The sequence below is a fragment of the Triplophysa rosa genome, linkage group LG11 (genome assembly GCF_024868665.1).
Source record: "Triplophysa rosa linkage group LG11, Trosa_1v2, whole genome shotgun sequence".
Classification (NCBI taxonomy): domain Eukaryota; kingdom Metazoa; phylum Chordata; class Actinopteri; order Cypriniformes; family Nemacheilidae; genus Triplophysa; species Triplophysa rosa.
Window position 1 is genome coordinate 4072857 of NC_079900.1, and position 25716 is coordinate 4098572.

The 25716-nt window shown below is 40.4% G+C and overlaps 1 protein-coding gene across 2 annotated transcripts; it reads left to right on the forward strand.

Annotated features, from left to right (window-relative positions):
* The first annotated feature begins 517 nt into the window (after positions 1–517).
* Positions 518–22299, forward strand: pdgfab (platelet-derived growth factor alpha polypeptide b). 2 transcript variants are annotated; one of them, XM_057347211.1, is made up of 7 exons: positions 518–1220; positions 1840–1939; positions 8904–9023; positions 10853–11043; positions 19407–19536; positions 19914–20041; positions 20668–22299. In XM_057347211.1, exons 1-6 carry the CDS (start codon positions 1152–1154, stop codon positions 19994–19996), a joined length of 693 nt encoding a protein of 230 aa, XP_057203194.1. In that variant the 5' UTR covers positions 518–1151; the 3' UTR covers positions 19997–20041; positions 20668–22299. The 2 variants fall into 2 exon arrangements, with proteins under 2 accessions (XP_057203194.1, XP_057203195.1); XM_057347212.1 differs by lacking the exon at positions 19914–20041 and having other exon boundaries at positions 521–1220.
* Positions 22300–25716: the final 3417 nt, after the last annotated feature.

Below are 25716 nucleotides of genomic sequence, written 5' to 3' on the forward strand. Positions count from 1 at the left end.
CTTTGCTTGTTCTTGGTTTCACGCTGCAGTTTCAGGCTTCCTGTTCCTCTTTCGTTCGTTCTTTAACTTTTACTTCCTCTTTTCCGCATCCTCGTTCCTTCCACAGACTTATTCTTCCATCTCAATCTGCTTTCGCAGCACGGGGGAGTGAGAAAGTTTGGATGTTTTAGTTTGTGAGTCATAATTCTGCAGAAGGATACACAAACAAAATATAGTCATGTGGTGTCCCTCCATCGGTCTATAACACAAACAGTTTAGTAAGTCTAAAGCTTTCATACAAAGTGGAACGGGCATGTCTTTTTGGATATGCTAGTGTGTTATGATACTATATTTCTGGATATAAATATTCATTTTTAAAAAAAAATAAGTTTTAAAGAAAGTACTCATTAGTTCACGAAAATCCCGAAACCTCATCGTAAGGGGAGTTGTTCAACAGCTCATTGTATGAAGTAACTCATCTGAGGGGTTGAAGGGTTAAATTTCAAACGCAGCCCCAGCCAACCGGCTGCTCGCGCGCTGATCGGTGATTACCGGAGCGCTAGGGGAGGCGCATATATTCCGCACATCAGAAGCGCGTGAGACAGCATTCAGTGCGCGGACCTTAGTGAGCGCAACGAGACTTTCTCCTCTCTTTCTGGGCTGCTTTATTCGTGGATACTAACCTGGGATTTTTGCACGACTGACGAACTGCTTCTCTTTTGAGCTCTATACGAAGTGCATGGACAGCAAAACGTGGTTTATGTAGTCAAGAAGCTATAGTTGCTTTGAAAAAAAAAACGATATTTTATTTGAAACTTGTACTTGTTGGTCTTATTTATAAATCATAACGTTATTGCATTGGAATTATAATCTATATGTTGATTTGGGCGATTCGAAAAAGTTAATTTGGATTCTTAGGGCTTGCACAACCATGACGACTTTTTGCAAGTTCAATTCTTCAAGTCCATTTTAAGATCCAATACAGGACGCATTGGATCAGCAGCAGGTCTAGTACCAGGAGACTGGATTCTCCTCTATAGACCTGGTCTGGTGGTTGGGCTCGTTTCAAGGGAGATCTCCTCGAGGTATGTTTCTGGACTCCTCGCGCTCAGGAGCGACTCCAAGGCTCCTACAGTGTTCATTTTTCTTTCTGGGTGGAAAACTGACATTGGATGGAGATGAGAACCTTATTTTGCTGCTTTCTGCTCCTCACGTCGCACCTCCTGCCAGCAGCTGCTGAGGTAAAGTGCCAAACATCTCGCAAAATCTTGTTAGGCATTGAGCAATCCATGCAAAATTGCCCTAATCCATCCTAGAGATTGTATTTAATGTAGCAGAGTAATAATCCATCTCAAAATATCGTTAATGTTCGGTTTTAACATAATTTTACATGACTAGCCTACATGTCACCGCGTTACGACTTGTAATGAGGTCAGTTGTATTTGTTTCCTTAAATGGTTGTTAAACAAATGTATCTATCTTAGTTAATGCATCTTAACGCATTTTAAAACTGGCGTGCGCGTCCCAACTTTTTTATACTCGGCCCCTCGATCCAGGCGCGTACATGTAAAGTACATCTGTGACTGCGTGTGAACACGTGATGACGAAATTCGCGAGAAAAGTTATGCACTGTGACGTTACCTAATTGTTCGAGCGACTAGGAAAAACTTCGGTTTTGTGAAAGTGGAAAAATTGCCTCGTTACTGCTGCGAGCGCACTGATGCACCTGTGCGCGCAGCCGCAACACCCCGACGCGCGCGTCACTGGGTTCTAATATAGGCCTATGTCCCATTGCGTCATACCGCCTTTATAAAATCCCGTTATGTTTTTATTTCATCTTTTTTGTTTTTATTTTCCTAGAAGGAATTCGCAATCCCACAAGACTTCATAGACAGACTGTCTCACAGCGAAATCAACAGCATCAGCGACCTCCAGCGGCTACTGGAGGTAAATTCCCCAGGTAAACTCTGTTCATTGTTTTCATGACACCTCCCTGGACTTTGTTCAATAACTAATCTCGTGGGCTCCCTGACACGGCTATTTACAGGTGTTTGTCCCAGTTGCTAAGCTGGTCCGAGCGCATTGCATACATCTCATGAAATAGGCTGTATGGCGCTTTCTGAGCGGCCAGAAACAATTTAAAGGTTAATGCCGGCCGATGGGCGGAGGGCCATGAACAGCTCTTTTTAGATTGTTTGTATTAAGAGCGACGCATGTATCTAATGTCCATACTTGCGTCACAGCCAACTGGAAGATTTGCTGCGGCCGAGTTTTCCTACACTTAAGCTGTCCTCAAGTGGTTTCATTTGCCCACTGTAATTTCATTTACAGGAGAATTACCGGTAATTACACAAACAAAAAACACAAGACGGTATAATTTGGGGTATGACTGTAACCCGTCTGGTTTCTGTGGTGAGACCATAGGTGTGATAGGTGAACAGGGGGGACGGGTGAACGGGGAAAGAATTATGATAACCGTGTGTCTGCACATGTCATAAATGCATGCTTCTGCTGCAGACTGAATGTGTTTGCTGTAAAGTCCTCGGGGCATTGAATGATGGAAGAGTGCGCTGACTGTAAAGTACAGGAGGGAAATGTGGTTTACAGGTAGATGTTGAAGTCTCTTCTGCCTTTCTTTACCCTAAGATAAAGTTTAAGGATAATATTACAGGGCTCACTTACATGAGCTGTCCCGAGTTGCACAGGCACTCGTAATATATCAAACTCAAGAAGCTCTGATAGATAAACTCCTATCATTGCTGTTACATTTAGACATTTTGGTTGGTTGCATGTGTGATATTTGCAGTGGGTTCATCACTCGATAACATGGAACAAGAAATAAATATTTTTGTAATCCGTCTGTTGTGTTTTCAGTGAAATGCTGTTCTTTTATGTGTTCAAAATGGAATGCGCATGAAGTTCATAACGCAAATTCTCAGATAGTGCTGTAGTTACTAAATATTACTGCTGTCATAAATCAGGCTGTTTGACAGACAGGCTAAGACCAGTAAAAGATGACCGACGCCACTGATGGTGTATTTTAGATCTTTGTTGCAGTTGGCAAGTGCACTTTAAAGTAAGGCAGACCGTCTGAAGTCATCACATGTCAATCAAGTGAAGACAGAGACGTGCTTGGCTATATGAAGCTTAAAAAGTCGTTTCTTTTCCTTAAAAAAATCAACATTCAGATGAAAGTATGTACAGCCGCGGAAAAATTAAAAGACCATTTCAAAATGATTTTCAGTTTTACTGAATTGACTGTGTATAGGTATATTATTATTATTATAGGTGTTATTTTCATTCTGTGAACTACTATACATATTTCTGCCAAATGAAAATATTGCTTCTAATTGCATTGATTTGCAGAAAATGAAAACTGGAGAAACGGGTGAAAATAACTCTCTGTATTTTTTCGACCTCAAATACTGCAAAGAAAGCAAGTTCATATTTACTTTCAAACAATACAACAGTAATATTTGTATTTGCGAAAAGTAAAAAAACGAAAATTCATGCGATAACCGTGATTGTTATCTTGTCCTGCTTTCAGTCGTTCACATTGCTGTTGGATGACTTTGTCACTCCTGAGGTTTGACTTTGTTAAAATTGCACCTAGAAATGATGAGTAGATGAAAATTTGGAATATTCGCTCAATTATTTCCGCAGCTGTATATAAACAGATTATAAACAGTTTATTTAGACTTAATTTCGAGCAAGTGTCTTTTCTTCTTCATTACTGTTCTCACAACCTGCACGAAAGATTCTTCTGCATGGCTCTGCTGACATCACCGGCGTTTATGCACATCGCTCGTGTTGTTGATGTCATTTTCTGTCCAATCTGTTTTCCGGATTAGTCTGATTTAGGAAGCAGTAACAGGCTGTTGTTCTTCATATCAGACCGCTAACCTTGTCAACTGTCCATAAGAGGAGCGTGTGATGAGAGGAGGAAGGAGCAGATAGGTATCTCCCGCTAATGGACGTATAATGAGAGGTCAGGATGGCAGCGACAGTGATTTAGTCAGGAAACGGTGTCTCTCTTTCAGTGAAGTCACGGCGCGTGACCTCACCGCTCACCTGGAACGGGCCGCGCTTGTTCCGCGCCGCCCAGCAGCCTTTTAACTTCTCTATCGGCCCATCTGTCTACCTCTCCTGTCGCCCTGCGCTTTCACATCCGCACAGATGGAGGAGCGTCTTTTGGCTCGATGAAAGGACAGCTGTCAATCCGTGAAGGAGGGCTAATGTTCTCTTTTGTACTACGTTCGGAGAAAGCACGGACAGGGAGGGCCTTAGATGCGGAGAGAAAGGTGCAGCTGAAGTCCTTCATGAGTGATGTGTAAAGAGTTTTGGTGGGCCTAGCGTCGGTAATGTAAAGATTATAGGTTTGGACCTGGCAATTTTACAGTTGCTAGAAGAATGCTTTCATCAGCATTGTGCGATTGTGAGGAGGGTTCATGAAACGTCAGGTAGCTGCTGGAAGATCGAGCCTGTTATTAAAGCAGCGTAGACTAATGTGCAGAAAAATCACCTGCCAAATGACACTTAATGACAACGTGTCTGTTTTATAGCGTTTGAGGGGAAAAGAAATAGTTGGGGTTGGTTCATTTACCTATCCTTAAGCTGCTTCTTAAAGGGGCAGTTCACCCAAAAATGTAAATTCTGTCATCATTTATTCACCCTCGAGTTGTTCCAAACCTGTATACGGTTCTTTATGTATAACGCAAAAGAAGATCATTTAAAGAATGTGGGAGAGGAAACAGTTCTGGGGCACCATTGACTACTATAGTAGATTTTTCCCTACTATACTGTAGTAGTCAATGGTGCCCCAGAACTCTTGGTTTACAAACATTCTTCCAAATATCTTTGTTTGCGTTCAGCAGAACGACGAACATTTTGTACAGGCTTGGAACAATGTGAGGGTGAGTAACGATGACACATTGTAACGATGACAGAATTTTCATTTTTGGGTGAACTATTCCTTTAAAAAGTCACTTTCCATGCCGTGAAAGTAGCGTTAACATACATGTATATGTGCCTTTACATAAGCAAGAAAAAACCACAGATGGGATCTCTTTATTATCTCAATTATTTATCCTAGACATCCAAAAATGAAAATTCTGTCATAATTTACTTATGTTCATGTAATTTCATACCTGTATACATTACTTTGTTCCGATGAACACAAAGATAGATATTTGGAAGAATGTGAGTCATTTTCAGTTCCGGGACATCATTGACTATCATAGTAGGAAGAATTAAATGGTAGTCAAAGGTGCCCGAGAACTCTTTATTGTCCTAAATTCTTCAAAATATCTCATTATGTGTTCAACAGAATAAAACAATTACAATATTTTTTTTCCTACTATGGTAGTGGCTGATGTCCCAGAACTGAACATTGCTAACATTCTTCCAAATTTCCTTCTCTGTAATCATTGGAACAAAGAGATTTTTACAGGTTTGAAACAACCTGAGGGTGAGTAAATGATGACAGATTTTTCCTTTTTGGATGAACTGTCCCTTAAAGTCTCCTGCGTCTCAGATATTTCTCAAGAGACAAAGAGTCCGAAATCTCACAAGTATCTCCATTATGGAGTTATAGAAGAGATCTCGAACTGAGCTCAGATTTGTCAAGTCTCCAAACCTAAGTCAATGTTATTGAAGATATCGATACGAACGCAAACATTTCACATCAGATTTACCCGAATCCAAATGATTTTACATTCATTTTACACCTCCGTTCTCTTTATGCATTGAAACAGTTGTTTCAATCGTTTCTTTTTAAAACAATTTTAGAAGAAACATCTGAGACTAAGGCGATACTTAAATGAAACGCAACTTTTGAGCAATGAAAGGACGACCTCTGGGATGGTTTTATTTCCCAAATCTACTCATTATGTTAATACTGTTGAGTATGTATCACTATATTCCAAGTCTTCTGAGGTCATGTTTTACCTTTGTGTGAGCATCAGATCTTAAATTTCATGTGCGCTTGTACACGTGAGGTTGAAACAACGTGAGGCTAAGTCAATTAACTTTTTTTTTTAAACACCGACTGTGGCACCCTGATTCTTTTTGTGTTGTTTTTGAGTTTAAAAGAAGAAAGTTCTCGAGTTTGACAGACTGACACTGAGGTTCGATGTGAACATGAGATAAGGCATGTTTTGCAGGATCAAATGCTGAACTGGCTCTCCGTGTGGGTCAACGCTTAGTGTTTGAATGGGTCTGAAAACAGCTAAAAACAATGGCTTTCCATTTGGTAGGAAAGATGAGATGAGCTAGAGACACAGAACAGAAGAGGGCTTTTGTTTACATGTCACTTGTGTTTCCTGCTTCAGAACTGCGTGTGGTCATGCAGTCTTTTAAGTTCAGAGAGTGTGTTTTCTCTCTCTCTCTCTCCCTCCCTCTCTCCCTCTCTCTCTCTCTCTCTCTCTCTCCCTCCCTCTCTCCCTCTCTCTCTCATCTCCTCTCTCTCTCTCTCTCCTCTCTCTCTCTCTCCTTTCTCTTCTCCTCTCCTTCCTCCCTCTCTCCTCTCCTCTTCTCGCCTCTCTCCTCCTCTCTCCCTCTTTCTTCTCTCTCTCTCTCTTCTCTTCTCTCGCCCCACTCACTCTCTCTCTCTCCCTCGTCTCTACATTCTCCTCTCTCTCTCCTCTCTGCCTCTCTCTCTCTCTCCCTCTCTTCTCTCTCTCTTCGGTCTCCTCTCCCCATCTCTGCGTCTCACCTCCTCTCCTCTCTCCTCTCTCCCCTCTGGCCTCTCTCTGCTCTCTGCCTTCTCGTCCTCTCTCTCTCTCTCTTCTGCTCCTCTCTTCCTCTCTCTCTCTCTCCTCTCATCCTTCCTCTCCTCTTCTCTCTCTCTTCCTCTCTCTCTCTCTCTCGCCTCCGCTCCCTCTCTCTCTTCTCCTCTCTCTTCTCTTCTCTCTCTCTTCTCTCTCTCCTTTCTCTCTCTCTCTCCCTCTCTCTTCTTCCTCCTCTCTCGTCTCGTTCTCCTCGCCTTTCTCTCTTCCCCCTCTCCCTTCATCTCCTCTCTTCTCTCTGCCTCTTCTGAATCCTCTCTTCTTCTCTTCTTTCTCTCTCTCTTCTCTGGTCCTCTCTCTCTCTGGTTTCTTTCTTCTCGGCTCCTCTGGCGTCGCTAGCTCTACCTCTTATTCCCCGTTCTCTCTCCCTCTCTCTCTCTCTCTCTCTCTCTCTCTCTCTCTCTCTCTCTCTCTCTCTCTCTCTCTCTCTCTCTCTCTCTCTCTCTCTCTCTCTCTCTCTCTCTCTCTCTCTCTCTCTCTCTCTCTCTCTCTCTCTCTCTCCCTCTCTCTCTCTCTCTCTCTCTCTCTCTCTCTCTCTCTCTCTCTCTCTCTCTCTCTCTCTCCCTCCCTCTCTCTCTCTCTCTCTCTGCATTCTTGACAGACCCACCCTCATCGTTCAGATCTGGGTGCAGTTCCTCTGGCACATATAGTAGATAGTTTGATGTTTAACTGCAGTGCACGCCTGGTTAAAAGTGAACTGAACTCAAATCTCAATAAAACAATAGCAGATAAAGATCGCAGCGGTTGTTGAACCTGAACTATAGAGTCTGATCCCACAGGAATTCATAAGTATTATACAAAATGGATAATAATGTGAACTGTACAAAAACATACGAACAACAATGAAACTCCACCCCTACCTAACCATCAGACCAAATCAAAGACGTGCGAATGACATTTGTACAAATTCATATAAATGAGCCGACTCGTAAAATATTAAGGAATTGCGTGAGATTCTGTTGGACCGGTATGTAGAAATAGACACTGAAAAAATAATAAATACAGACACATTTAGGTGTTCTTTCTCAGTGTTTTTTTTAGTTTCAATGCTAGTTTTCATCTTTGTTTTTGTAAATTATGATAACCGTAATTGAGATAAATGACACACTTCCCTCTGTTATGAAACAACATAAATAAAAACTGCATTATTAAGGGGCGATTCACATTTCGCGTCTTTTGCGCAAATAGGGGCTCGCGTTTTGCACGTGGTTCCAAATCTGTATGAATGTCTTTGTGCTGATGAACACAGAGAAATATATTTGGAAGAATGCTTCTAACCAAATAGTTCTTGGTCACCATTGACTACCATAGTAGGAAAAATGACAATGGTTGTCAATAGTGCCCCAGAACTGTTTGCTTTCATACATTCTTCAAAACATCTTCTTTTGTGTTCAACAGAACAAAACAAATTATAAAGTAATTTTACCTACTATGGTAGTCAATGGTGGCCAAGAACTGTTTGTAAACAAATGTAACATGTAACAAATTTACATTTATGCATTTGGCAGACGCTTTTATCCAAAGCGACTTACAGTGCATTTAGTCTATACATGTCTTTTTTTTATCAGTGTCTAGTGTCTACAAATTCTAGTAATCTGTAATATATACAGATTTGGAACAACTCGAGGGTGAGTAAATGATGACAGAATTTTCAGTTTTGGGTGAACTGTCCCTTAAAATAGTGAATTGACTTTATACAGAAGCGATGTGCAGAGCCGCCTCTTTAAACAGTTGCGAAACGCTCGACTAACTCATTGGTCCCAGCGGCGGAGCCGTTCTAGAGGTTGTCAGGAGTTCACATTCGTGTCAGTCGTACGTTGCACATAAATACAAACTCGGTAACCATAACCATGACACAGTTCCTCCAGAAATCCATTAAAGTCACTTTTCCAATTAAGCTGCCGCATAAAGCGGCCATTGTTGCTTGACAAATGAGTTTCTGAATACTTCTGAAGAAGGAAATTATATCATGCTTTGGTGTAGCCGTACAGCAGCCGTCTCATTCCGTCTCTATATGCTGCAGGGCATCTGCTGGAGACTTTCAATAGCCTCATTGTGAATTCATCCCGGCTTTAATGGGGAAAACGTGATTTCTGTCTGTTCGTTGAAAGTAATCTGGATAACCTGTGTTTCATTCAGGTGCTGGAAATGAAGTGATCGAGGAGGTCAAACACAGACACCATCACAAGAACCATCACCATCCGGCTTCCTCAGATCTGAAGAGTCTTCAACTGTCCCACAGACGCAAGAGGAGCATCGGTAAGACTTTAAAGTTCATGTCAGAATTTGGTTTCACATTGCATGAATGAAAAGTCACGCTATCGTTGGTCCATATTTTGGAGCGCATCAAAAGCAAATCACGATGATCGCGCTTCTTTATTTGATTGTGCGTGAGAGGATTTTGATTGGTGGTTAATGTGAGGTCACCGACGCATGTGAGCCAAGAAATTCCAAACATTCAGTAGTCATGTCACGGCCCGTTGAACTGAACACAGTTCAGACCGACATCCACTCTTCCTTCCCTTTCACATCAGTCGTGGAGCTCAGTTGGGGTGTTTCGGCCCCTCTGTGCCCCTCCAGCACACAGAGAAAACGCTTCAGGCCTCAGAATAGCTGTGTGCTGTTTTTGTGTCTCTCGCAAAGAGCCCGAAGCTCGGGATCGAACGGCGATCTCAGCGCTGTGGTCGCTCTTATTTTTGGCTGGGTAAATACAGATATTAAAAACCCTCGTTAATATTCGGGACTCGGGCAGTTTTAAGGACGTTTTGGTTTGGTCGGGTGGCATCCGTTAGAGAGAAACGCATAACAGGGCGGCAATTTTGGTTATATAAGTGCTCAAAATATACTCTTACAAAAAAGTACTGTGAAGGTAGTGTGGTATAATAAAAGTGTCAGACGATGCCATGGAATTAAACGAGTAGCATATTCAAGAATCCTGCCATTTACAAATGTGGTCGAATGTACTTTAAAGAACAATAAAACATGGTAATATCATGGTACTTTTTTGAAAGTGACATCAAATAATGACAAAATGAGAGTTTTTCATGATGTATATGAAAAATATTAATTACTGTATATTCATATTTTCATTGTGTTGTTTGTAATTATACTTTTTTATAATTATATTTTACTTATTAATTATTAAAGGAAACTCATGAATTTACAATATTCTTTACTTATGATTCGATACTCTACACCAGTGGTTCTCAAACTGGGGGCCGTGGCCTCCTCGGGGGCGCCAAGATGGTTCCAGGGGGCCACAGATTTTGTGGCATTTTAGAAATATAGATATTTATCATACATTTTGTGCAATCAAACATCAGAAAAACAACACCACCAACCAAAAGAATTGATGTTTTAGCATTGTTTAACTAAATATTTTCTTGGTTTAATTAAAATTTTAAGTTTAAGATTATACGTCTTTATTTGGGGGGCCGCATAGCAATGCACTCTACACAAAGGGGGCCTTACAACAAAACAGTTTGAGAACCACTGCTCTACACAACAATGGGGTGACTATTATAAGAGAATCAAAATATTTAAATATAATAAATATATACAAATATATATATTAAAGAATATATAAAAATATAACTAAAGAAAATATATTAAAACATTTAAATGCACAATATGATTTCTTTTCGAATCATTACCAATATATGATAACATTTCTGGTTATACATTCAGTTTGTTATTGAATTGATAACATTTAAGGTTTGATTGAACCTTCTGTATGTAAATTAATAAAAATGATAAATTAATACAAAAAATATAATAATTAACAGGTTGGCCACAGCAAATAACCAAGCTTTATCAGTAATGTAAATAATGAAAGATAGAAAAACTCAAGCTATAAAAGCCCAAAAAATGAAAAAATATATGTTGATGCAGGTTACATGTTAGAAGCTCATTCAATAGGATTAAACAGATGTCATATCAATAAAAAGTTACCAGCTCTACATTACATATTGTAGTTTTTTGGATCAGAATACATTGTACCATTACATCTTTATTCTTTACGTTCTAGTGTTGATATAATATGTTCATTTATTCACACACATTGACAAGCGGTCATTTGTTATGTGCAGTAGAGGAGGCGGTGCCAGCCATGTGCAAGACACGGATGGTGATCTACGAGATCCCTCGCAGTCAAGTGGATCCCACGGCTGCAAACTTCCTAATATGGCCTCCGTGCGTGGAGGTGAAGCGCTGCACGGGCTGCTGCAACACCGGCAGCATGCGCTGTCACCCGTCCAAAAAACACCACCGTACTGTCAAGGTAAAGCATCTACAAACTTCATTTGTTCTCAGGATCATGTCAGATCTATCAATCTAGAAAGAGAAAATGATGAGCGGATGGTAAACAAGACAGCAGGCCCAAATAAGTCATGTAAAGACACATACTGTACATACTGCAAAACCATCTCAGGAAATAAAATCCAGCCTGTAGCCACACCCACTTCAGTGCCACGCCCTCTTGAACTCACACATTTTTATAAATATCTTCATTGTGTATATCTTTATATAAGTGTGCATAATTATTGTTGATAATATTTGACAAATTGAAGAGGTGCTCTGGATGAATTACTAGCTCGCTGCTTGCAGCCATAGTCAGGTGCATTGCATTGTGGGCTTGATTCCATACGGTTTGGGTCACTGCTTACATCAAACTGCTGTTTGAAAACACAATTTTTATATTTGTTTTATGTATTTATGTAGAAATACTGGGAGACACAAGTCTAGTCTCTACCATGGTGTTTGTTTCTGACGCGTGCCATAGACCACAGAGAGCCACATTTTTACTTCCTTATTTGTTTACCTGTTCGTTTATTCCACAATCTTCTGAATGGACGTTCAGTGTATTGTATAGCATTTTTCCGCATAAAATGAATAGAAACGCTGGTCCTGTGTGCTTTTCCAGCACAGGGATAGACAAGAATGATGTGTTTCTTTCCAGCGATGGCGGTGGATATTCGAGCAAATACTCTTAAGAGATCTATTTACCTTGCCAGTTTTTCCTTCTCATCCTAAAAAAAGAACAGACCCGGACAGGCCGCTGCTGTTTAGAAACGCCGTATAAAAAGACAGACTGTAAATAGGCGAAATGTGGACGTGTGTTTGTGTGTCTGCTGTACTTTGGTTCATTGCAGTGATAAGCTGGTTTCAAAGGGAGACACTGCTGGGTGTGGATCATAACAACCGATAATGAGATGACAAACACTTACTAGACTCTCTCCCTCTCTCTCTTTATCTTTCTAATAGTCTTCTAATACTCCTTTAGTCTTTTCTTCTAGTCTCTTACCTTTTCTCTTGCCTCATGTTTAGGTTAATGCACTCCTTCTACTTTTATCGTTCTTCATGTTTTTGTTGGCTTGTAGTCAACACCTGCCTTCTCTCTCTCTCTCTCTCTCTCTCTCTCTCTCTCTCTCCCTCCCTCTCTCTCTCTCTCTCTCTGCATTCTTGACAGACCCACCCTCATCGTTCAGATCTGGGTGCAGTTCCTCTGGCACATATAGTAGATAGTTTGATGTTTAACTGCAGTGCACGCCTGGTTAAAAGTGAACTGAACTCAAATCTCAATAAAACAATAGCAGATAAAGATCGCAGCGGTTGTTGAACCTGAACTATAGAGTCTGATCCCACAGGAATTCATAAGTATTATACAAAATGGATAATAATGTGAACTGTACAAAAACATACGAACAACAATGAAACTCCACCCCTACCTAACCATCAGACCAAATCAAAGACGTGCGAATGACATTTGTACAAATTCATATAAATGAGCCGACTCGTAAAATATTAAGGAATTGCGTGAGATTCTGTTGGACCGGTATGTAGAAATAGACACTGAAAAAATAATAAATACAGACACATTTAGGTGTTCTTTCTCAGTGTTTTTTTTAGTTTCAATGCTAGTTTTCATCTTTGTTTTTGTAAATTATGATAACCGTAATTGAGATAAATGACACACTTCCCTCTGTTATGAAACAACATAAATAAAAACTGCATTATTAAGGGGCGATTCACATTTCGCGTCTTTTGCGCAAATAGGGGCTCGCGTTTTGCACGTGGTTCCAAATCTGTATGAATGTCTTTGTGCTGATGAACACAGAGAAATATATTTGGAAGAATGCTTCTAACCAAATAGTTCTTGGTCACCATTGACTACCATAGTAGGAAAAATGACAATGGTTGTCAATAGTGCCCCAGAACTGTTTGCTTTCATACATTCTTCAAAACATCTTCTTTTGTGTTCAACAGAACAAAACAAATTATAAAGTAATTTTACCTACTATGGTAGTCAATGGTGGCCAAGAACTGTTTGTAAACAAATGTAACATGTAACAAATTTACATTTATGCATTTGGCAGACGCTTTTATCCAAAGCGACTTACAGTGCATTTAGTCTATACATGTCTTTTTTTTATCAGTGTCTAGTGTCTACAAATTCTAGTAATCTGTAATATATACAGATTTGGAACAACTCGAGGGTGAGTAAATGATGACAGAATTTTCAGTTTTGGGTGAACTGTCCCTTAAAATAGTGAATTGACTTTATACAGAAGCGATGTGCAGAGCCGCCTCTTTAAACAGTTGCGAAACGCTCGACTAACTCATTGGTCCCAGCGGCGGAGCCGTTCTAGAGGTTGTCAGGAGTTCACATTCGTGTCAGTCGTACGTTGCACATAAATACAAACTCGGTAACCATAACCATGACACAGTTCCTCCAGAAATCCATTAAAGTCACTTTTCCAATTAAGCTGCCGCATAAAGCGGCCATTGTTGCTTGACAAATGAGTTTCTGAATACTTCTGAAGAAGGAAATTATATCATGCTTTGGTGTAGCCGTACAGCAGCCGTCTCATTCCGTCTCTATATGCTGCAGGGCATCTGCTGGAGACTTTCAATAGCCTCATTGTGAATTCATCCCGGCTTTAATGGGGAAAACGTGATTTCTGTCTGTTCGTTGAAAGTAATCTGGATAACCTGTGTTTCATTCAGGTGCTGGAAATGAAGTGATCGAGGAGGTCAAACACAGACACCATCACAAGAACCATCACCATCCGGCTTCCTCAGATCTGAAGAGTCTTCAACTGTCCCACAGACGCAAGAGGAGCATCGGTAAGACTTTAAAGTTCATGTCAGAATTTGGTTTCACATTGCATGAATGAAAAGTCACGCTATCGTTGGTCCATATTTTGGAGCGCATCAAAAGCAAATCACGATGATCGCGCTTCTTTATTTGATTGTGCGTGAGAGGATTTTGATTGGTGGTTAATGTGAGGTCACCGACGCATGTGAGCCAAGAAATTCCAAACATTCAGTAGTCATGTCACGGCCCGTTGAACTGAACACAGTTCAGACCGACATCCACTCTTCCTTCCCTTTCACATCAGTCGTGGAGCTCAGTTGGGGTGTTTCGGCCCCTCTGTGCCCCTCCAGCACACAGAGAAAACGCTTCAGGCCTCAGAATAGCTGTGTGCTGTTTTTGTGTCTCTCGCAAAGAGCCCGAAGCTCGGGATCGAACGGCGATCTCAGCGCTGTGGTCGCTCTTATTTTTGGCTGGGTAAATACAGATATTAAAAACCCTCGTTAATATTCGGGACTCGGGCAGTTTTAAGGACGTTTTGGTTTGGTCGGGTGGCATCCGTTAGAGAGAAACGCATAACAGGGCGGCAATTTTGGTTATATAAGTGCTCAAAATATACTCTTACAAAAAAGTACTGTGAAGGTAGTGTGGTATAATAAAAGTGTCAGACGATGCCATGGAATTAAACGAGTAGCATATTCAAGCTCTCTCTCTCTCTCTCCCTCTCTCTCTCCCTCTCTCTCTCCCTCTCTCTCTCTCTCCCGCTCTCTCTCTCTCTCCCTCTCTCCCTCTCTCCCTCTCTCTATCTCTCTCTTTCTCTCTCTCATTGTAGCATTGGAGTTATGTAAGGCGCTCAGCATGTGTTCGTTCACATATAGTCATCGTGGTAAAGCCTCCGGGCAGCTATTTTCCAGTCGTGCACGTACAGCTCCTTTCTACTTTATCACATTAACCAAAATATTTAATAAATCTACACCGAAAGCCTGGGGGGATGCGTACAACCCGTTTCGTTAAAGTCTATAGCGCTCACCAATGATGTGTGACTTCGATACATCTCTGGTTCACCTCACTTCCCCTTCTGTCTCTCTCTCCTGGTGTACAGTACTGATGGTTTTCCCAGAACTCAAATACTCTCACACATGCAAACATAATCACACAGTACTACAACAACAGGTGCTGTTCCAGATCGCTGCAAGAAATTGGACAGCCGACAGTATAAACTCATGTTACAGTGAAGAGATTCAGAGCTGCCGTGTGTGAGAAACTCCTGTTAACACAGAGGTGAAGGGGACGGGATTTTCTTTTTTTTAACATATAACACATTTTCACAGATTTTTTATGAACTATTCATGAAACCTGCCCTTCCTGATCAACAACGTGTAAATAATGCAAGAATGCCTACAGGTTATCCAAACATGACAGAGATCAGTCTTAAAGGGACAGTAACAATAATAGCATGTTAAAATCTGAGAGAGAGAGAGAGAGAAAGAGGGGGGGAAATATAGAGGTTTTGCTTCCAAAAGAAAAAAAATAATTTGGATAAATCTATAGTTTGGCCCTTTAAACAAATAGTTTTTTTAAAGGGACGTTCACCCAAAAAAGGATTCTGTCATCATTTACTCACTCTCTTGTCGTTTAAAACCTGCAGAACACAAAAGAAGATATTTTGAAGAACGTTGGTAAACTAAAGCCGTTGACTTGCATTGGTTTTGTGTTCATACAATAGAAGTCAATGGGGGCCGAATTTTTGGTCACCAACATTTCTTCAAAATGTCTTCTTTTGTGTTTTGCAGAAGAAAGTCACACAGGTTTAAAATGTCAAGAGGGTGAGTAAACGATGACACAATTTTCCTTTTTGGGCGAACTATCCCATTAACTAATGCTTTTAGGTCAAAGCATTTGAATCTGAAATAAAATCTTCACATGGTTTGCTTTGAAGGTTTAAGGCATTATATCTTTTTCGGATCTCTGGACCAGCTGGGAAATTGATCAGACTTCAACAATGAACAAGGCAGCGGTGGTTTCCTTGAAGTAGGAATATCTAGATATAGTCACGTTGGCAGGAGCAGCGAGCGTGTGAGTGTTGTTTATTTTACTTTCATCGCTGCTGATATGAGTGCTAAACTTACTAAATCCAGCACACCGCTGTTCATCGGGAATGAAGAGACTAACTGAGGATATTCCTGATTCGGAATGTTTGCGGGAGCTATTAAAACCTGCGGGCGCAGGGATACGGCGTGTTATGTGGTTTAAATAGAAAGTGTTTATGAGTTTGGATGAGCTGGATTTAGATGCCTTCTTTAGAGGCTGGTATGGAAGGAAATTAGACATGGTTTATATTGGCACTGGAAGCCGGAGGTGTTTTGAGAGGGTGCTTTCTGGGCGCTGAAGACCCTCAAATGGCCCCGGCCGGTGAGGACACGAGGGCCGGCTGTGACGCAAACATCAATAGTGCTGAATGGAGTTATAACGTGGAAGTCTTGTTGAGTGATCAAGGATTTACATTTAATAGAAAGAAGAATTGATTTTGACCCACACACTCTTTGAAAGAGGTTTTCTTTCTTTAGACCGTTTTACATGCAAAATGTAGTTTTTCTCGCTCTCCGTTCCTCCAACATCTTCCATGTTTGGTTTTCTTAGCATGTGTGTGTAATTGCTGTCATATCTATCATTTTGTGTTCTTTCCATCTTCTCACGCTAAGATGTTTCTGCTGGTGTTTGTAAAGGACTATGACAAAAAGCAGATTTTTCTCCTCATCTCAGTAATTGTCTGAGTGCCGGCGCGTTCACAACAGAGATTTTCCTCTGGTAATTCTAGACGTGCAGGTCATGAGACAAAAGTTTCCCTTTATTTTCCTCCCTCCCAGCATCTCGTTCTCTTGTGAGTCACTCGGGCTCTTTTTGTCACTGGTTGAATAAGAACACTTGCTCCCCACACCCCTCTTTCTTTCAGGCCGCCCCACCAGTCATCTGCTATTGGACCTTGCTCTTTTGCCCCCCCACTTTCTTTCTACACCCGTGTTTCGCATTTTGTCAAATTCACCCACTGACAGATGTGCAGCAAAACTCGCCATCACATTTATTTTCTATTGTGCTCATGCTAATTACCCATGATGCACCTCTCTGCGTTTTCCTTCAGCGCTCTCACTCTTTCTTCTTCTGTCTTTTTTGCAGGGAAATCCCAGTGCCAATTATCTCGACCTGGGACAATGGTCCTCACAGAGCGCGGGGCGACAATAGGGGGTTGGGGTGGATTTCTCTCTCTCTCTCTCTCTCTCTCTCTCTGTTACGGGGAGTTGTGGTTGGATCAGATATCACACCATTAGCCGGGATTTTGGTTGCGGCGTAAAGCACAGTGATTTATAAAAAGAGCTCCGAGGACCTCCTAAGCAACACGGGGCTTGCGAGCAAAGCATATGTGAAGTTCAGCCGAAATCTTGGCTGGCTTCGACAAAGTCTGTAGAGCAAGAGTTTCAATAGAAATGTTGGGATGGGGGGCAGAAAAGGATGGCGCTGAGAGATCTGGGGGTTCTTCTTTCATATTATGACCCTTCGATGAACTTCCACCAACCCCCCGATCGTCCTCAACACCATCCGTGTCTGTCACCCTTCAGCCTCCGTTGCAAGACATTCTTGCACGCCATGGGCTGTTTTAGACTCGGCTCTGTAAATATAACCGAGCCAAGAATGTCCGAGGGGGGGAGAGATGGGCGACCTAACAGAGACACGGGGGTATAAACCAGTAACAGGGTTGACAGGGAAACTGTCCTGCTTCACTTTCTCTTTCCCTCCCCACCTTCATTGTCACACTCTGTTTGTTTCTGTCTTGAAAGTGTTTTGTCACATCCCATAATGCTAAACCAATATTTACACTTGCGTGGTAGACAGAGAGCTATTTGCTTTTGGTGAGTAATGCGTTTAAAGTTTGTGATTGTGTCCGCTGTGGGATTTTATGGATGGGACCCATCCACATCACATTTTTTTTTATTTGTGAGCGTGTGTATGTGGAAGTGTGTGGGAAAGTAGCTGTCATAACAGCAGAGGACGTTCATCTAGCGTTCAGTGGCAGACGGAAGGAAGAAAGTCCAAAGTGTTTACCTGTGTGTTCATTCTTCAGGCTTTATGAGGGCAGGCGAGGTGGATTCACAGCCAGTTTATTCCAGAACTCTTCCTCTGTGCAACAGTTGTGATAATAATCTGTTCCATTGGGCGGACGCCTTGATGAACATTTCCAACAAACGTTTAAGCTGCAACTATGAAGTGAACAAAAGAAACACAAGACTTTCCAACCCTGACTGGTCTTTATTCATTTGTTTGTCTGGAAGGGGTAGGCATGTGTCAGAGTTAACCTTTGTCTTAAAATGCATGTGACACTCAAAAATGAATGAACTTCAGAACAGAATCATCAGATAGTAACTTAAAGGTCCAGTGTGTTATTTTTTGGAGGAGGATCTTTTGACAGAAAAAGCAATATAATCTACATAATGTCTTCAGAGGTGTATAAAGACCTTACACAATGAAGCGTTCTGATTTTATGATTTTAGAATGAGCTATTTCTATTTACATACAAGGGTCTCCTTACATGGAAGTCGCCATGTTGTTTCTACAGTAGCCCTAAACGGACAAACTGCGCTACAAAGTGCGTTTTCGTAATTGGGTTATCTCCTTTGTCAAGGAAGCGAAAATGTGACGACATCTTAGTTCTGTGTCAGCCTCCGTAGTGCTTCGAAAGGGAGGAGTGGATTGAGCCGTTGGTTGCAATTCCCAACCTCACCACTAGATGGCCCTTTAAGACCGAATGGAGAGAAATGGTTACGTAAACTTTTCTGCAAACCAAGTGCCAACCAACCTCTCTCTAAAAATCTCTCCTTCAGTGAAACTACCTGTCTAAGGATGAAAAATGTCTCATTTTCTTCTTTTTTTTGAAGTTCAGAGACTTGATTCCCTAAGTGATCTTCGGCTATAACAGTTGGCGAAGTGGGTCAGCTAAACAAGTGAAGTTAGTTCTGAAACCTGTTTTGAAGACCAACATGCAGAATGCAACACACTGTATACTGATGATCTGAGTGATTCCGTTAATATAATTAATATTTCATTTCAAATAGCAAAATAAGAACTAAAACGGGCACAAAAGATCAGATCAGATATCCGCTCGCTCTGAAAACTTTCCAGACACCCAAGCAACAGCCAAACAGACTGAGAGAGAAAGTGATGGTTAGAGAGAAAATAGAGACTTGGTTGCATTAAAATTAGCACAATAAAAGACATGAGTCAACCTCTGTTTCCGGCAAAATGCTTATTTCGAGTTACAGTAAGTTTGGCGCAATGGGGCGTGAACTGTGGAACATTTAACTGTTTGGGCTTTTTGCCCAGGAATTGTTCGACAATTTTCCGTGGTTGCATCTCACCATTTGACAGCTACTTAGCTGTGCATGCTATACCTTCTTAAGGTACAATAGAAGTGTATAGCATTTGTAAGGTATACAAAATATAAATACATGGTGATCTTTATAATAACCCATTGCAAATCTGTTTCTCTCTTCCTCCAGGTGGCAAAGGTAGAGTTCGCATCCCGTAAGAAAGCGAAATTGAAGGAGGTGCTCATCAGGTTAGAGGATCATCTGGAATGCGTGTGCACATCACAGCATCATGTGACGGAGCATGTGGAAGCAGACACAGGTATACAACGCACACACACACAGAATGGCATGATCTTCAGTAAACTTGTGACTATGGAGTGTGCTTTCACCGGCCTGTTGCATTGTGCTGCCGCCAAAGGCAAACACACCTGTTGTTGACGTCAGCGCTTGTGCGTGCTCGTGTTTTACTTTGTTGTCCATGTTGAAGCAATGATGCATTTGGGTGGATGAGAAAGACCGCGGGTGTGTGAAACGGGTTAAAGTGTATGTCCTTTAGGGTAAAGTTTCTCGTCCCGTGTCATTTTTAAAGTGCAAATGCAGTCTTATAGAGGCCATAAAATTCTTTTTTCTCTTCTTTCCTCCCTCTGAACCACACACTCTCCATCATCCGCTTGCACTCCCAATTTGTGTTTCCAGGCCCTCGCAAAGTAAAAAATGGTAAAAAACGGAAACACCGAAAGCAAGCGGTGGCAGCACAGATCAACAAGGACATTCAATAAAAAGTAAACGTTTCCTAACTCACAGCGGACCAAAATATCCTGCAGGTAAAACCCCTGGAAACTTAACCAATCACTGGGGAGAGAGAGTGAGAGAGTTGTCCAATCAGTATCACGCAACACTGAAAAAGAGCAACGTGTGCTTTTGCTTTGCTGCATGGGATTGTTTGTTTGCTGAAATCACTGTGTGTATATAAGTAGCTTTGTTCTAAAATCTAGTGAGCTGCCTTATAAGTGTCCTAAATGAAATTCAATCTGAAAAGTGACACATTTCGAACAACATTCACAAGTAGCAAGTAAAGCTGCTTTAAGCATGCTAACACCCTTTACCACTTTAGCAAAGTTAGCAAAGTTAGCCTCAACAGTGTGGCTATAATGTCTCAAAGTGTCGGAGGCCCTCTAGATTTTGGACCAGAGCTAAAATGTTTGATTGTTCGTACGAAGATATGTGAATTTTTTTGGTGAACTTGATCACTAAGATTGTACTTTTCACATGACTCATTCTTTCTGTTTTTTTCTGAAATGTGCACTGAATCTGTCTAATAATACTTTAAAATCACTGTGCGGTGGATGCGCATCACTCAAACACAACTGGCATGTCTTACTAAAGAAAATTGCTTTTTTACTTGGAAACAACGTGCGATACTTAACCCGTCTCGTTTTTCTCCCTCTAGTGGACATGAGATGAAACTGCATTAAACGTTTGATCGAAGGACATAGGTGGCTTCGAAGCGCTCCAGCAGCACTGGGACTTTGACCTCTGATGCATCACTGTATAGATACTGTTTCCAGAGGAACGTCAAGACAAAAACAACACCAAAGGTGCTTTTATAATCCTGCTAGGATGTCAAACACTGAAGACAACGAGATATGTATTCAGTTTAGTGGTCACACACTGGGCAGAAACGAAACTGACAAACAAGACATTTGTATCGTTTCTTTGTCGACTCACATAAGAGGTCAATGATGTAAATGAAGAACACTACGTTTCGAGAGACCACGCACGCTTGGGATCGGATCCACTCGAGCCGGAATATACATGCCCACGAGGGACGGATTCAAGGAGCTTCAAAAAAAGGAATAACAAATAAAGGGATGTTTGGACGAAGCACTCCAGTTGTCATATAACTTTGCTGTTTGCATCCCTGCATTAGTCTTCCTGGGTCCAGAACATTGAAATTGTTATTTCCAATGTGCCTCTACAACCTATCGTCCTTCTAAAGACTTCAATAGCATGTCCACGAACAAAAAAGACTTGAGTATATCCAGAAGAAGGTGAACTCTAATTCAGTACCAGAAAAAAGTATTTATGTATGTGATCTCTATCTTAACCTCTCTGTGTCCGGCGTAACAAGGACTCCTCCTCTTCCATGTACAAACATTATCCATACCATTCTCTCACACTCTCCGTTTCACACATATTTTACAGCCTATCGCAAAGCTAGGTGATAGCAAAGATGTGTTTGAGACAGTTATGGAAAGATGCTTTATTTTTGTTAAAATATATTTATAATGTGTACGTGTAGAATCAAGCAGGATGTTTATGTATATTTTCATTAATTGTGGTGTAATGGTGCTTCGTTTGATTTATCCAACGAGGACATGATCCTAACATTTTTGTTGGTCCTGGTGCAACACTCCTGTCAAATAACTGAGTTGTTGAATGCGATGTTGTACAAGAAGCAACATGTTGAATAAGGAGAATGTCCTGCTTGGTTAAATCTAATTGTACATTGACATGGTTGTAAGGAATAGATGGTCTTGACCTAGATTAGTAAATAATGGAGGGCCGGTGTCCTTCGGAGTTTAGCTCTAAATCTAACCCAACACACCCGAAAAAGATAATCGAAGTCTTCAGGATTATTTGACAATGACAGGATGGTGTGTTGGATTAGGGTTGGAAATCAACTTTGCATGACATTGGTCCTTCAGGACCTCATACACTATCAGAAGAGTGCTTATTGTAGTAAATGCTTACAGCAGTGGTTCTCAAACAGGGGGCCCCCAAGATGGATGCAGGGGGGCCACGGATTTTGTGGCATTTTATGAAATATAGAAATTTATAGATTTTATGCAATCAAACATCAGAAATGTTTCAGCATTGTATCACTGAATATGTTTTTGGTTTAATTAAAATTCTGAGTTTAAGATTCTTTATTTGGGGGGACTGGGGGGGGGGGTCGCAGAGCATTGCATTATACAATAAAGGGGGCCTCACAACGAAAAAGTTTGAGAACCACTGGCTTATGGGACCATCTGTCACATTTTCGGTTCATTGTTTCCTATTATTCACCGTAACTTGCATACACACAGAGACGAAAGTAACGCAAATAGCCAGTAAACAGTTTCCTTCCGTATAAAGCTATGTAACAAAATAAAGAGATCTGAACAAATAAAGAGTTTGTTTTATCTTGTTCTTCCATGAAAGCCACCAAAATGTGCAGTTCATGTTTATCATTTGACACAAATGTAAAAGTTCCATTTCTGTGATTGACATTTACTTGAGGGACCAAACTTATTTTGTTTTCTGATTATTGTAATTATTTATTTAATTGTGTTTATTTATTTAGTTTTAAAGTCAAAGGTAGTTTAATCCCATTTTTTTTTCATTTATTCACCCTCATGTCATTGCAAACCTGTATAACTTTCTTTCTTCTGCAGAACACAGAAGATATTTTGAAAAATGTTTGTGACCAAACAACATTGAACCCCATTGACTTCCATTGTATGGGCACAGAGACATTTCTCAAAATATCTTCTGTTGTGTTCTACAAAACAAAGAGTCACATGCAGGTTTTGATCCTCATGAGAGTAATAAATAAATGAATACAGCGTTTTTATTTAATGCTATGCCCCCTATTCTGTTCAAAACGTAACAACACTTTTGATGGTTTGTGTGCGACGGGTTGGTGCAGTGAGAAATCTTGAGTTGTGTTTGACATTTACAAAAGTGATCATGCAGTAAAACTGAGACTGAATCAACAGTCAATAGATGGTCAAAGTCATCTGTGCTTTTTCAGGGAACCTGAGAGAAAGTTGTTAGTCACTCTTGTAACGTCGCCTCGCCTGACTTCACCTCAGTCAAAACTCTTTATGTTCTTCCAGGCTGTTTGTTGACTCTGGCTGAAGTCGAGCCGCAGTGACTCCGCTAGTTCTTGTCATATTTGACACATGCCAGACAAATGGAACTATTTTGGCACTGCCTGTAACAGAATGTAGAGCACTTTGTAACACAAGTGACCCTCAAGTGGCACGTCTGGCCTTCTTAGGGCACCTGCATGTTCCACTCGCCGTGAATCATAAGCAACAGGGGAGGGAGTAAAACTTTGACGTGTCTCATTATTCCCTGTCATAATGTTTGTTTTGTATTGCGAGTCATACAGTAGTCTGTCTGGTGTAAGCTTTGCTCATTTTCTACAACACAATGATGGTTGTTGTTTCTTTTTAGTTATTGTGTGTTTGTTTGTGTCGTGGTGGTGAGAACTGATGGTGTGCGCTGGCGTGTGACCTGATTTGGCTCTGTAGCTTCTGTTGGTCTGGTTTTGCTCCGTGTCTGGTTCTCGCTTTGGCAGCTAAATGATTTCGTTGTTTTTTTATATTCAGGTGCTGGAAACCGGACGCGTGTTCTGTTTCTGTAGTGAAAGTTTGCAGGTTTTCCAGATGATTCAAGATTTTATTTGTCACATGCACAGTTATATAAGTATACTACTCTCTATAGACTGTAGAGAATTATCAAATAATTTAAATCTAAAGTATATATTTATGATAAAACTAAAATAGAAAAATCATAATATAATAAATATTTAAAATAAATAAATATTTTTTAAATACAATAAAAATAAACATATAAATATAATTTAAATCTACAGAGTATATTTAAGACTAAAAATATAAAATGTAAGGAGAGAGGGGGATTAAAGAAATTAAGTATAATGAAATATAATTGAGTAAAGGAATATAAAAATAAAAGGGAATAAGACATGAAATACAGGAAATTAAATATAAAAGGGAAAATCTGGATATCTCTGGTCACGTGTTTATGTTGCTGTCTCAACAGAAAACGCTCATCCTGATATCCTTTTCCCATTTTAATTAAAACAATTTCCAAACAAATTCCCATCTTATTATTATGATTGTTTGTGAAATTGTACTACACAATACCTAATTAAAATAATGACATAGTTGTATAAAGTCGATTCAAAACACCTGATCTTGTAATAAAGTTTAGAACATAAACATCTCTTCTCGTAAATCATTTGCGTAACAGGATTTAATCTGACAAAAACTGATTGGAAAAACATGCACACACTATGAGACAACCGGTCTGTTTGTTCTGTGTTGAATCATCATTCATCACTCTTGGCGCGTTCGGTTACCAATGGCCATCTACCAATAATCCTATAATTTGTTGGAAGCTCGGGAAGATTTGTAAGTGGAGTCTATTGTGTCTCAGATTGTATAGAAATTACCTGCCATGCAACCACGGCATAGAGCCCAGAGGTTAAAACAGTACTGAAGTGGTATCAAAGAAAGCTTTTATGAGACAAAGAGCCTCACAATTACCTCCAATTTGCACATGGATCAGTGCCACTAATTCACTACCTGGCACATTCTCTTATCAGACCCTGAGTATAGTTGAAACCAAGTATTTCCATCCACTACTGTTGTGAGTAAGTGAGGCCAGAATCAATGCAAACTTTGTCACCTGGCCAAATTAGACCTCATTGCATTTCAATAAACTCACATAAGCCATAATCATGATACGGGGAATGCTTTCTGTTAAGGAGTAAATCAAGTTCTGGAAGGAACCAGAGAGTAGAAATCTCAGACAGGTGAGTAAACTGTGTTTCCTGCTTCCTGTTTATTTCAACAATTTTGCATTGCTGCAAAGCAGCTTTACATGCATTAAGATAGTAGTAACTGAAGAAAAGAGACATTATTATGAAAAAAAAACATACAACACATGGTATCAGAATTACTGCACTTTTCTCAATTCTCAATTAACAGAAATTGTCAAGTTTGTAATCTGACTGTTTTTTTTATTGCTGGTAAACTCTGTCTGAATCAAATTTTCTCTACACCTTTTAAGCAAAAAATATATTTTAAATCTATATTTAAGACTAAAAATATAAAATGTAAGGAGAGGGAGCACTCTAAAAAAGCTGGGGGGTTTTCAACCCAACATTGGGTCAAAAAATAACCAACCTAACCGTTGATTTGTAAACTAACCTATGCTAGGTTGCTTTAACCCACGATTCTGGATTAACCCATTGATGGGTAACGTCTGGGTTCTAACTTCACTTGCTCTCGGAAAATCGATAATTTCCACTTCAACCTGGAAATAATTTATTAACAGTGCTCTTTTAATGTTTCTACAGTTACTTGTAATGTTTTAATGCTACTTAATCAATAGTAATATTGATGTTACCAAATAGTTTTAATGTTACTAAATCCAGACGTTACTTCCGGGTTAAAGTGGCAATTATCGAATTTCCGAGAGCATGTGAAGGCAGCGTTACATCTTAAGATAGGTTCACACCAAACACGAACAATCGCGTTCCACGCGAAAAGTTCGTTATTTTCGAGTGAGTGACGCGATCTGACAAATATTTTCAAGACGAGATTGACGCGCGTTCGCGGCAATCGCGCCGCCCGATTCGCGTCATTCGCATTCAAGTCTATACGCGTCTTTGCATTGACTTTGTATGTAATTTACTCGCGCA